This window comes from Colossoma macropomum, unplaced genomic scaffold (genome assembly GCF_904425465.1).
Source record: "Colossoma macropomum unplaced genomic scaffold, Colossoma_macropomum, whole genome shotgun sequence".
Lineage (NCBI taxonomy): Eukaryota > Metazoa > Chordata > Actinopteri > Characiformes > Serrasalmidae > Colossoma > Colossoma macropomum.
In genome coordinates this window covers 1-13,684 of record NW_023495247.1, presented here as the reverse complement: position 1 = coordinate 13,684, position 13,684 = coordinate 1, and the positions used below count along the sequence as shown (strand labels likewise).

At 38.3% G+C, this 13,684-nt stretch overlaps 3 protein-coding genes across 4 annotated transcripts; 2 read left to right on the top strand and 1 right to left on the bottom strand.

The window, feature by feature from the left end:
- Nucleotides 1-1,217: 1,217 nt before the first annotated feature.
- On the bottom strand, nucleotides 1,218-3,101 carry rnaseka (ribonuclease, RNase K a). The gene is made up of 3 exons (XM_036561416.1): nucleotides 2,855-3,101; nucleotides 1,925-2,007; nucleotides 1,218-1,579 (listed from the first exon to the last, which is right to left on the bottom strand). Exons 1-3 carry the CDS (start codon nucleotides 2,930-2,932, stop codon nucleotides 1,435-1,437), a joined length of 306 nt encoding a protein of 101 aa, XP_036417309.1. The 5' UTR covers nucleotides 2,933-3,101; the 3' UTR covers nucleotides 1,218-1,434.
- Nucleotides 3,102-3,706: 605 nt separating this feature from the next.
- On the top strand, nucleotides 3,707-10,657 carry si:dkey-6n21.12 (schwannomin-interacting protein 1). The gene is made up of 7 exons (XM_036561426.1): nucleotides 3,707-4,248; nucleotides 5,132-5,351; nucleotides 6,524-6,627; nucleotides 6,714-6,795; nucleotides 7,819-7,980; nucleotides 8,176-8,293; nucleotides 9,952-10,657. The coding sequence occupies exons 2-7, from the start codon at nucleotides 5,145-5,147 to the stop codon at nucleotides 10,050-10,052; spliced, it is 774 nt and encodes a 257-aa protein (XP_036417319.1). The 5' UTR covers nucleotides 3,707-4,248; nucleotides 5,132-5,144; the 3' UTR covers nucleotides 10,053-10,657.
- Nucleotides 10,658-10,985: 328 nt separating this feature from the next.
- Nucleotides 10,986-13,661, top strand: si:dkey-6n21.13 (P2Y purinoceptor 3). 2 transcript variants are annotated; one of them, XM_036561425.1, is made up of 3 exons: nucleotides 10,986-11,216; nucleotides 11,734-11,951; nucleotides 12,130-13,661. In XM_036561425.1, exon 3 carries the CDS (start codon nucleotides 12,286-12,288, stop codon nucleotides 13,546-13,548), a length of 1,263 nt encoding a protein of 420 aa, XP_036417318.1. In that variant the 5' UTR covers nucleotides 10,986-11,216; nucleotides 11,734-11,951; nucleotides 12,130-12,285; the 3' UTR covers nucleotides 13,549-13,661. The 2 variants fall into 2 exon arrangements, with proteins under 2 accessions (XP_036417318.1, XP_036417317.1); XM_036561424.1 differs by lacking the exon at nucleotides 11,734-11,951.
- The last annotated feature ends 23 nt before the right edge of the window (nucleotides 13,662-13,684 follow it).

Genomic DNA, 13,684 nt, shown 5'->3' with positions numbered 1-13,684 from the left:
CTGTGAACATTTTAGATAAAATTACAACCACATGATATTCATTTTTACATGTTTGTATTTACTTCTCAATAAAAATGTGGCAAATACATCATGTATTTTTCATACATTCTGCAGGTAGGCCAATACTGACACCAACCTAACTCACAGTGGCACTTGTTTCATTTTTATACATTGAGAAATTTAAGGCAGTTGGTCCAAAGGCAAGTAAGGAATTAAAACAACAGATGGCAGTGAGGTACACTGCTTCACACCCTGAATACAGCAAGCCTCCAGCCATGAAGATCTCACTCATAAGTAGGACTGGGCAATATGACAATATTTACTGACAGTGTGATAAATTACAATATGTCACTATATGCTTTTCATGAATATCATCAGTACTGATAGAACACTGACAAACTGCATGTTTCATTACAAAAATAACAAAATTATGCCTGATGAACTGGATTTTGTGTAATACAGTTTGAGAAATGCTAAATAAAAACAAAAATCAATGTATTCATAGATTTTGATAGCATTTTTAAAATGTGGTGCCTTTGGTTCTTTTTTGTCCAATAGCTGTCTAAAAATAAATACTGTGACACATTGTGTATCGTGAAAATTTCTTCAATATTATATATTCAATAATATCAGTGATATATTTTTGTCATATTGCCCACCACTATTCAAAAGACTCTTGTGTTTTGTTAAAGCTGCACTATGTACATTTGGGGGATTTGGAGACCCCTCTGGTGGAAATGTGTCATTTGTAATGTCAGCTGTGCTTCAGACCCCTCTCCCGAGCAGATGAATCTGATAACTGTGAGTGAGTTTAAGGAGGATTATATTAAAAAAAACAAAACAAAACAAAAAAAAAAAACCCACTGTCAAAACTCAGTGAAGGACATGCTGTCATCAACTACTGTCACCATATCTTTGTCATCATATCAGTACGATAGCTTTTACATTTGTTACAAAAAACATCACGATGGACTCTTTTTGAGTCTGTACGGATGACATTACTATATAAAGACGTATGAAGTGGTCCAAAAACTCACACAAAATCTGATCTAACACCTCTAACTCAAATGATTTTTTACAGGGTGACTGAAGCAGCGCACTATATAGTGTGTTTTTTTCGGCTCAGCAATGTTACTTCTTTTAAATTTAACAAATATATATATATATATATATATATATATATATATATATATATATATATATATATATATATTTTATTTTTTTCTTACACAGTGCAGCTTTAAAAGATCTTTTGCAGAGACAAACAGGCACAGAGAAAACTTGATCCTTAGGGTCTGATTACACCTTAAATAATTACCTCCAGCATTATTATAGCATGAGTATATGCATCCATAATGAAATGCACCAAAAATGGACAATACAATAAGGTCACTTTCATTAGGCCTAGGGTTGTGCTTAATCCATTACATGGTGTTAACGCACAAGATATTCATTGCGTTTATTCATTCGGACATTATAGAAAGACACGATTCCAATCACCACATAGATTCCTGCAGCGATGAAGCAGTTGTAGCCGACTTTGTTGTAAATATCGTAAACATTCTGGAGTGGGTTTTGCCTGCAAAGAGAAAAAGTTCATTTATAACTGAGATAAGGAACATTTCATCTTTGGCACTAACAAAAAAAAATTAATAGCCTTTGAGCTCATTCAATGAGGTATCTTAGCGCGGTGTGAGTGCATTGTTACATAAGAAATTACTCCGTCTGCACGTTTCACTGCCTTTTCTGCTGCACTCTAACTCCCAGAAACTCTCATCCAATAACAGTACCTGCTGCCCACAAGCAACAGAACAAGCTTTTGAAGTTACTTCTAGACCAAGTTTTTAAGTCTGCTAAGCATGAGAGCCCTTTATTACACCTCCTTTCCATGGTGAAAGAGGAAGAGCGCAGTAGGGGAACTCACTTGTTGTGCATGTACTCCTCCGGGATTGGCACATCCTCAAACAGAGTGGCTGAATGAGTGGTGAAGAAAATCCCCAGCAATGCCTAAAGGAAGAGCAGATAAAGTGTTTCATGAAGACATTTCTCCTAAATAACTGGGCAGATACACTCAGCTTTGGATTTTGTGAAGAATCACCAGTCTCATTTGGCGAGTGGTTTTAGCTTAGCTTAACTCAAATTTCTTTATGTCAAATTTAACTTGAATAAGTGAAAATGTAACTCGCACTAGTAAAAATTTAATTTGGTACATCAAACTCAACTTCTCAAAACATGGTTCATGACACGTATACCAATATTTAGTTTTTCGAAGGTTTGATAAGTTGGAACAGACAGAAAAAACAGGGTAGGGCCACATATGAACACACTGATTTTTATTTCAAGTTCACAACTTACTGTGCTGCACATGATCCAATTACAAATAATTATGCTCTCTTTTTAATGAAACATTAGTTACGTTAGTGAAGTTAAGTCAAAGTATTGTAGTCTAATTTATCACAATACAATAAAATACTGTCTTCTAATTATTACACGTTCAAAGTGAATTTCTCTACTAGCGAAAACTGACTTTGCATATAAGAAACTGCATGAAGTATGAAAAAGCTGTGGATTAAAAGCTAAACACGTTAGTTCATTGTTTAGCCTTGTTTAGTTCTTTCTCTTCTTTTGTTTCAACCCATTGTAGATCCTGTGTTACAGCTTAACAATTAAACCACACAGACTTCCAGAAACACAAAGTCACGTGATTCCCATTTTCTATTTTCAAGTTTGCGAATAAATACTTTGTCTACTTAAGAGCTTTGTTTGGAGCTTTTTAGCTACATATTTGTCGTTCAACACATTTTAAAGTATTAGACGGGACTGAATGAAGTTAAAAAGTCTACACTGTTCTTACCAGCATGATAACAGCCCAAACACTCAGAACCAGCCCGCACGCCGCGAGCTTCGGTCCACAGCACGAAGCTCCAGCCATTTCTCAGTAAATACCCCGCAGTGTTCCGATATACCGAACTGACTCTCAGCGCTGAGCGGAAAGATACACTTTAAGTTACCGTCATTTATACATTTAAAGGCTTTTCTCTCAGACTCAGACCAGACCGACTACAGTCACCCGCTCCGATCAGCTGACTCTGAGGAAGCGGAAACGCACTGCAGGGCTGCCTTCACTGGAGCCCGGAGTTTGAAACCGTTCATGACACACAGCGCGATTTTCCAGCTCACATTCAGGCGAAGATGAGTTCAGAGATCTTTTAAAAGGGTCCTTTATTTTTAGACTACCTTTCAGGATCATCTGGGGTTTTCTTTGTTTGTTCGGTTGTTTTTTCAGTCTTTCTCTTACAGTCCTACATTAGGACAACTGATCCTTTTCTGATTTATTTCTTTATTTGTTCATTTTACCACTACCGGCCACAAAATAAGATGATGAAAAGTTTCTAAATAGCTGTTTTCGTTATTCTGTTACAATCTGTTCATCTTATTGAATCATTTGTCACTAAAATGAACATTTAAAACACTGACATGTAAAGACTGAATCCATCATATTCAGACTGTAAAGGCCCCCTTAAAGAGCTGTTTTATGAGTAAAAGTCTTCTAGTGGAACAGTCTGTTCATTTTCAGTCATCTTCAGGACACTAACAGTCTTCCCTGAGGCTGTGTTTTACTGCTCCTGATGACTGAACTTCTCAGACTTGTGCAGACTCGCTGTCTCTGCCCACGTTCAGCAGCCATTACTTTTATTTGCTTTGTTTTGTTTCTCAGGGAATAAGTCTCAGTCTGAAGACTGAGTGTGGTGGTCTGCTCTGCTCGGTCCAGCTGTGAAATCAGTGGTTGTATTTCAATGGTCTGGGGGATGTGAGGAAGAACAGATTCAAACTGCAGTGAAAGGCTGAAATCGGACACCTGATGGTTCTCCTTTCAGACTCCTCGCCCTTTCTCCTCCCCTCACGTTCCCCTCTGACAAAACGTTGCGAAATTCCTCAAGTTTTTAGCTCGTCCTCAAGATTTTCGTGGCATCTAAGTTAGCTCAGTACTAACGGAGCCGTTTGACATAAACATTAAGGTTTTGTGGCTAAGCTGTGTGAAATCTGAGGAGGTATAAGGGGGGAAAACCGAAACGTGGGCTGAGAAAAAGTGTGAAAACAACGAAGGAAGACTCGGAGGGCGCCTAACGGGACGAAGAGCAGGAGAATAACTTTTGGAAAACTATGGGAACATAGGCTGGATTTATCGACCAATTTGACAGCACAGAGATCACAACTGCTGCAGTAAAGTTCCTCCTGCTGTCTCAGGTAGGCCACCTGGGTTTAAGATTAACGAAGCTACTCACAAAAACTTAGAACATGACAGTTCTTCAGTACTACGTGGCTAAACTAGGCAGGGCCAGACTAGCTCTGACTGTTAGAGGGAAAAAAAGTTTGAAAAAAAAGTTTGAAAGTCTCAGTGCTTAAGAGCTTAAACTTTATACATAGTTGAAACGTTTAGACTTACCATATATTACATATTTAGTATATATTTTACATGTATTTATGTGTGTATAAATAGAGGTGGGTAAATGTTAGATTTACTCAGTTACTCAGTACTTAAGTAACATTTTGATGGATTTGTAATTTTTTTAGTATTTTAAAATGATGCTTGTTTTTTCGTGCTCGTTTATATTTGTGAGGCATCGCATTAGTATTTAGTTATTCCCTTTGTTTGTCTTTGATTTCATTCTGTTATTTTGGTGACATCACCTGTGCTGCTTAGTAACTGGTCACACTTTTGACTCCTCAGGGTTATTTTAGATACAAAGAGAGAAGAATAGAGCAAACTTCAAACTTCAGTTTGGTCTGGTACTTTTACTTCAGTAATTATTTTAAGTAACCATATATTTTTCTGAATTTGGGTATAGGCTACTCTACCCACCTCTGATTAGGTGTGTCAGAGCAGGGAAATCACCAAATCATGCCAGATCCCCTGCAAGATCATCCACTGTTCAAGTAGAGAGTTTCTCTAATATTATTTTGCAAATCATTCACATCAAGCCTGTTTTTACAAACCCATCATCACTTTTGGGGCTAAACAAGTCAGAGCATGGTTTTACGTACATCTCAGTGAGGTCTGCTTTCCCAGATTTTACAATATTCTCTCCGAAATACTTTCATAATAAATGTCTTGAAAAACGTTTCGAAGTGTTGCAGGACCAATGGATGGAGAGAAGGAGAGAGAGAGGGAGAGAGGAGAAGAGAAAGAGAGTGATGAGACGGAGGAGGATGCTGAGGGAGCAGCCCTGGTGTGGCAGGAAGGCTACCCAGAAGATGACCTGGACTTACCCATCATGCACTGGGAAGCCCTGAGCTTGCGAATTGCAGAACTTGAGAGACAAGAGGAGGAGCGAAAAGAGAGGAACAAGGTCAGTTTAAAAAAGGATGTGAAATTCAGAGACCCCTCTAATGTGTATGAGATTGTGTATACTAGGACATTGGGCACTCTCAGAAAAAAAGGTACTAACCTGTGACTGGGGTGGGGGTAGATCTTTAGTACCTTTAGTTAGGGAACATAATTGTATCATATTCCATTGAAATTACATTTCATTAAGTTGTATTGACTCTAATACTCTGTTCACTCCAGGTTTTTCATTATATATTTCTATTTTTAGACATTAAGTTATAAAAAGGTACAAATATGACCCTTTTCCCTAGGAAAAGTGTTTTTAAGGTACTTGGTTGCACCTAAAACCATTGCACCTTTGAGAGTACATTTACATTGTTTGTACACTGATGTACAAAAAAATGTATCTGCACAGCACCTTTTTTTCTGACTGTGTATGTCTCTGTACTGATATGAGTATGTATGTATGTATGTATGTGTATATATATATATATATATAATATATATATATTTAAGGATATTTATATTTGTTCTATTGCTATTTGTTGTATTTGTTCTTCGTGTACTTGTTTAACAGACTGCTGATTTGAATAACATATTCATCAGCCAATCAGCAGTCTGTGTTTTTTTAACAAGCATGCTTGTTCACTCACTGATGTTGATAGGACTGCCTACCTAGGTGTTGAAATTTGGTATTTGGAATTTTTATAGTCAGTACTATAAAAGTATTGAATTTCAATACCCAGCCCTAGTATACACATGTGTAAAAGTGCTGGAAAACTGTGTGAAAATGCTTATTACAAACAGTAGCAGGATGACAAAATGATAGTATTTGTATTTACGTATATCAACACGTTTACATCACTGTATTATACAGCTGGTGTTTATATGTATACTGTATTGTTCATTATCGCTGCTGTTGGAAAAAATCTCCATTATTTTCATTTTTGAGTTTTTGACATAATTTGAAAATAGCTGTTGCCCTTTATATTGTGTGTAACTTTCAGGATGAATGGACAAAAATTACCAAATTTACAATTTTCAAAATTAGTTTTGGTTACGTTGACTTATATTAAAAGCAAAGTATGTTTTTTCCTTCTCCTGTAAAGTTACTATTTGGGAGATGCGAGGTTTTCTTCTGACAACAGTGTTATATAATGTAGCTAAATATCTGTTTCTGTATATCATTTTAAGGATCTAGCCAGGTGGACAGAAGGTTGGCCAGAGTTACATGACCTTAGACACAGGGACCCCTGTGAGGATATGGAGGACAGTCGTCTGACTGCCTTAACATCACGGTACACAACAGATAAACTCTCTTCTCCTCCATTTATTTATTCACTGCATTGTGTGGACTTTATGAGTTCTACCTGTTTTTTTACAGACTCCAGAGTCATATGAATCTTCAGCTGTGCTTCATCAACAACAGCGAGAGCGAGGACGAGGAAGATGAGGCAAAAAAAGAGGTTTCTTTTTTTGTATAATGTTTCTCCAAGGACACTTAGAACAGCAGTGGACAAACACTGCCATTAGTGTTCAAGTTAAAAAGTGTCTTTTATTAAGCATGTGTACATGCATTGCCACTATTACACCCATTACTTTCCTATTCTTTTTCTCCGTGTATATATAGTAATATGTATATTTAATCACTGTTTAATCACTGTCCAAACTAAACTGTTAATTTCTAAAACACTAACTTTTCAGAAGAAGGAAATAAATGTTCTTAACGTTTAAGTTAATTTGATTTTAGATCTGTAAATTTTGTTGCAGTTCATTGTGGACCATAGGCTGTGAAACGTTCGCACATTGTAAGGAGCAGATGGTGTTTTTCAATGGTGTGAACCAAAGAAAATCAAGGTTTTGATGTGATATTGGCAATGTGAATCGTAGTTGTAACTATTACCAACTCAGCTGAATTATTGTAAGAATGTGAAAAATAGTGCGATTAGAAAAAAATGTACTGGGGGATGTATATCATCACCGTCATAAAAAATCTCTGAAACAGTAGCTTTGTAAGAAAAGGAAAAACATGTTTAACTTGAACACATGCTAAAGTAACAAGATCATTTTGGGCCATTTCTATTGGTCAATTTATCATAAAATGTTTACACAATGTAAAGTGTATCAAGCATTTTCAAACAGTGTTAACAAAATAAAAGTTAAAAGATTTTGATCTGATATATATGTAATAACTGTAAAACAAACAAACAAAGTGTATTATGGATAATAAATGTTATTGTTATCAAAAAAAAAAACTAGAAATCTCTGAGAGGGTGTCTTTATAGGAGAATAAAAATATGCTTTAAATTTAAATGTACATTAATGAAAATTATGTTTTATCTCAAGTAATTTTGGGCCATTTCTAACAGTCCATTCATCATGAAATTTTCATACAATATAAGGGCCAGCTGTTCTTTTCAAATAGAATAAAAAATGAAAAAAGCTAGGTTTTCCAATAACAGAAACGATGTACATCTCTCATTTTACAGTTGGTGAAGCAGTGTGGGAAGAGTAGCAGTGGGCAGGTCCAACAGCCTCAGCAGGGTTCCAGCACTGTGACCCGCAGTAAAGCCAAATCAGGAGGGTTCAAGAAAGAGGTCAGGGCTGCTCTCAACATGCTTAGAGACAAGCTGAGGTTGGAACAAAAACAGGTACGTCTGCGGCCATGCAGTGACCTCAAGCTGACAAGATCAAGTGCTCAGTTTTAATGCTGATTCTCTAAGTCCAAAGCACTTTTCATTCTTCCTCTTCTTATTATTGCTCTGGTTGTTTCTATTATTGCTGTTACCTGTGTGTGTAATGCATGTGTGTTTGAGTAAGTATGAATGTTGACTGTTCTGTTTTAGACCATACCCCCCAGTGATGCAGTCAAACAGAGAACACGCTATAAACGCAGTGACTTGCAGAATTTCAGCCTGAAGGAGCTGAATGCCCTGAAGACCACACTAAGCAAAGACATTCACAGTAAGTGTTTTTTTTTAGTCTGAAATTCTATAAGGTTCCCCAGTATTGCTGAATAACACATTTCAGTGTTGTTTTTTACATTTATAAACATTTTATGAGAAATACTGCTGATCAGACACAGCATGTAAAGTTCAGCTCAACATTTTTGGCAAATAACTACATTTATGTACAGAAAATATTTTGAGATGTTGTTTGTAGTAAATAGGCTTGTTGTGAGCCCAACTCAGCAAAGACGAATTTCTACACAGGCTCTTTATAACAGCAAACAAGGGAACTAAAAGTGAACTTCCACCATTTTTGAAATTTCTGTATGATTCAGCCATTGAGATATGAATGTAGTCAATCAGAGTGGTTTGATGTGAAATGGTTCATTGTAGAGAAACTAAGTGATTTGGATTTCTTTACATTGGTAGTGATAGAAACCAGGGATTATAATGTCTAAAATGCAAATATAGGCATTTAATTTACTATCTAGAATGACTAGTAAACCTACGTGTGTCTTCCGAGTTTTATATGCAGTGTTGATAATGCTAAAATAGTACTAAATCTGAAACAATAGGTTTGTACTGGGGACTATGTTGCCTTGCAACACCCTGCATATAGCCCTGCATAATAGTTTTAGCCAAAATCTGATTTAAACACTATCATGTCAGTTATCAGGCAGCTCATTCCTAAACATTTCATGCAAGAACTTTATGTGAAGAAGCTTTTAAGAGGCATTAAACACTTCAGACGTCTGGTTCCTATCACAACAACTGTGAACAATTCTGACTCTAGCATGGGGCATTTCACATCAAACCACTTTGTTTTTCATCTTAAATGTTTAGTTATAGTGAAAGTCTGAAAGGTTGGTAGAATTCTTCTTTTGAGAACAGTATGCAGGCAGATGTATTTGAATGCAGTTACATGAAAAGTGGCACTACAGTGTTTTCCACATATTTCACTGTTTATTTACAATCAGTTCAAAGCAAATTTCTCATAAACTCTTGACTTTCCAAGTGGCATAATCAGGTAGAGGGGTTGTGCCAGCACAGTTCAGTACCATTTTATGAAACAGAAAGCATCCAAATAAATTTAAACACATCGTTGTCTGCCAGCATATCAATTAACCACAGATCTAACTAGGAAGGATATTGCTATGCTTCACACCTCCTTTGTTTTGAGGTATCACGCATGCTGCTACGTACTGACTTAGCAACTTAGCAAATTATTTTGGAATAACTTACAACATTTGTTTTGTGCACTACATTTGACTTTTAATGTCCATTTTAAATGGGACTTATAGGGAAACTGCTTAGACACATCTTTGTTGCACCACCGACGGCTTACAGGGTAGGCGTACCTGACAAAACAGCCAATGAGTGAAGATTTAAGGCAACTTTTAAAAGTGTGTATTTGTATAGTAATGCAAGTGACTAACTTTGTGTTTTATGACAAAGTAGGCATAATTGGGCCCGTTTAAGTGGATTTAGGGCAGTGCATCTTGTAATTGAGTATACAATTATGTGTGTGTGTGTGTGTGTGTGTGTGTGTGTGTGTGTGTGTGTGTGTAGAAACAGGCAGATTCATACAGCATGAAGCCATAACATACACCGAAGCATGACTTATCTTTCACTGTTAACATGGTTTTATCTTTGTGTTTATGTGCATGTCCATAGACCTCAGCTCAGAGTTAGTGGGACGGCTTCTTACAAGGGACCAGCTGAGGACCGAGCAGGATGCCATGTTACTGGAGATACAGGATATGACATCTCTGTGATGTCAGGCAGAAGAGGGCACTTACTTCAAGGGATGAAAGTGATGCTGCCACCATGAACCTACAGACCTGGGAGATCTGCCTGGAAGAATGAAACTGTACTGTGAAAAGCTTCACCACTCCAAAAGACTGTTTCTATTGCACAGATTTGCGGTCATTTTAGTTGTGTTGTTATGTTGCTGTTGTTTTCTTATTTTGCTTTTTTTAAGGGTGTTTTAAGGCATTGATAAGCTGCTATTGCTGCCTATGGAGCAACCTCTTTCCAAAATCCAATTGTTTTTGACAAATCATTCTTTTTATTATTTTTATTCCAGTTCATTTACATGTACATCACATTTGCAGCATTTCAATGATGTATTGTATGTTTGATTTGATAGTCAATAGTTTACAGTCACACACAGACACTTGAGGAGCAAACAGATAAAGCAATTAACTCCAGAAGGGTTGACATATGTTACAGTATATTCTGCACCTGCGCTCAGTGCGGATGAAAATTGTGTAACAGTGGGATGATGAGAAGTGGGAGAAGAAATTTGCATGAAGTCTCACATGCTAAGATATGGGTCTTTAACACTACCTATAATAATTAAATGGCATTGCTATACATATCTCAGACAACTTGAGTGAATTCTTACTCTTTGTGGATGTTCTTTTTAATCTCCAGTATAAGATACAGTAAATTCAGTGTATGTTGTGTAGAGTAGGTTCAGTTTGTTTACATGAGAGCTTTTCTTTTAAAGGAGGACCCACAAAAGTTTTGAACACAGAAAATGCCAGGTGTGACCATGTGTATTTGTCATGCCTAGCCAGAGTTTGTATCTTCAAAAGGCCAGCTCAGCACAAATAGAGGAAAGAAGATAGACAGGGGGCGGGACCGATTATGAGGTGAAGGGAGACCGTGAAGAAGGGAGGGATGGAGAGACTGGTCCAACACAAGTCGGACAAAGAGCAGAGGTGAAGTGGAGCAACAGTTTACAGTGCTGGAGTGTGCTAAGAAGGAGCTTGATCTTACTGTCTTTTATATTCGCCTATGCTTTCTTGCCATTTACTCCGATGATCGGACAGTGAAATAGAGATGTTTCTGGTATCAGCACTTTTCCGTTTGAGATTCTTCAACAGACTGAAAAGGGATTCTTACCTTTCACAAAGCTGTATTCTAAGGAACTGGTAAGTCTTCCAGCTTGTATATAAAAGCATGCAAACACAGTGATCCAGGTTTTTAAGTGCAGTCTGATTCACTGCAGCTATATTGCCCTATTAGGCACACAGCCTGCCTTTTTACATTCTACTTTCAGCTTCATGGGCTGCAGTTTCTGAGAAATGTTATTCAGGCAACATATTGCTCTATATAATTTATATATTTTTTTCTGGAATTGTCTTACACCCCATTAAGAAGCAAATGGATGATTTACCATAACATGGTCGACTGACCGCTTTGCTCTGTTGACTTAATGTCTTATATGTTTCTTAAGAGCTGAGCAATATAACCTTTTGCCGAGTAGCTACTCAGCAAAATGCTCAGTCTACTAGAAGGGCATGATAGCCATGGCATGGCATCTATTTCAAAAAGATATTTGATGTTTGAATGCATCCAGTGGAGCATACAAAGTAAAGAAGAGCTGAAAGAGCGCAAAGTCTTTTGACAGCAGTTGAGAGTAAAGACCCCATTTTTTGAATCTGAAAGGAATGAAGAGGACTGGCATGGGATAACAAGTGATGGTAAGAAGGACAGAGAGACGGACGGACGATGGAACACAGAGGGGAAGTGTGGTTACTGATTGATGAGTTACTGAAGTGAAAAGGGTCTGAATCAGCAGCATATACTCATGCGACAGCGCAAACAGCACCACAGATTGTGAAAGAAAGAGGGGGGATGGGGTGGGGGGAAAGAAAAGGAATCAGGTAAGCAGACAGAAGGGCAATTTTTGAATGAGGGGCAAAGATGACATTGAAAAGAACTCTTTAACTTCTGGATAACAACAATAAGCAACACCAATCAGCCCATTAAATCATGGTTAATTAATGCGATTCTGTATGTTAGATTACATTTATTCTAAAAACTGTACTATTATCTCTACAGAAACTTGTGGCAGACCTTGAGATTAGTGAGTCTGGACTATGGATTGAGGAATATTAAGACACATCCCAAAGTTTTCCATTGGAATCAGGGACTGGAGGTTTTGGCAAGGATGAAACTTCAACACTTCCTAAACAAGAGATCCCGAAGCAGCCAGAAATGGTGACAGGTGTGCCCACAGCCCTGTCGGAAAGAGGGCAAGGAGGTGACAACCTCCTCCTTTCCTCTTCAAACTCCTCTATTACTGCCTCTTGCAACATTGACGAGTCCTACAAGTACATCTTTCTCCCTATTTGTTACTCCTTCACATTTGTCTTCAGCATCACCCTCAACTCTGTGGTGCTCTATCGCTCCTTTCGTCACACTAAGCACTGGAATGCTTCCCTCATCTACATGGTGAACTTGGCCACAACTGACTTCATGTATGGCTTGTCCCTGCCATTCCTGGTGGCCAGCTATGTCATGCGTGACAACTGGGTGTTCGGAGACTTCATGTGTCGCCTGGTACGCTTCCTCTTCTACTTCAATCTGTACTGCAGCATCTTTTTCCTCACTTGTATCTCTGTGCATCGCTACCTAGGCATCTGTCATCCCATGAGGACCATCACCCTGGAGACCAAGAGAGCTGTGAAGGGCACTTGCGTTCTAGTGTGGGTTGCTGTCTTTGCTCTAACTTGCCCAATTTTCCGATTCGCACAGACAGAGTATCTTCCCCGTCGAAGGAACGGTGGAGCGGAGGCAATTGTGAACGACGATGCCACAAACCTAAGTGTGGAGGGGTTCCAGAACTGCTGGGACGATGCTATCGATAAGGAGTTTCCGGACTATGTTCCTTATGGGATAACCCTTCATCTCTTGGGTTTCTTTCTGCCTTTTAGCATCATTGCCTGGTGTTATTCACGTGTAGTTATGACGATATTCCGAACACTGCACTCCCAACCTCCTGCCAATGGACCTGGGACAAAACGTGAAAGCAGGGCAGGGGCAGAAGGTATGTCGATCATTCTGGGGGCTCACTCACCTTATGTGAACAGGCGTCGGAAGTCCATCAAGACCATCATAACCATCACTCTCCTCTTTGCCCTTTGCTTCTTCCCCTTTCATGTGACCAGAACCATATTTTTGGTGCTTAAAGTTACCAGCAGGGTGCAGTGCCATACAATGCAAATGGTCTCCATTTGTTACAAAATCACTCGCCCGCTTGCCTCCTTCAATGCCTGGCTCAATGCTTTGCTCTACTTCCTCACCAAGGAAAAAAGTGCGCCCTGCTGCCACAAGCCACAGCCCTCCCAACATGGCCTCCTCTGGCCTTTGAGGATGTTGGGAAAAGGAGGGAATGGAGAGGATGAAGCTGAAGAGGCAGGGAACCATAAAGACAATGAATTCAAGGAAGAAAACAACATATTCAAAGATCTACCTTGAGAAAAGCCTGAATTCCAGAGAAGACATCAAAAATATAGGATGTTTTTGAGGTGTTAGCACCATGAGTTTACCTGGTGTATAGTCAAATGTATAAATGTAAACTTGTGGATTTGCCTTTAAACTCTTTAAAATTCTT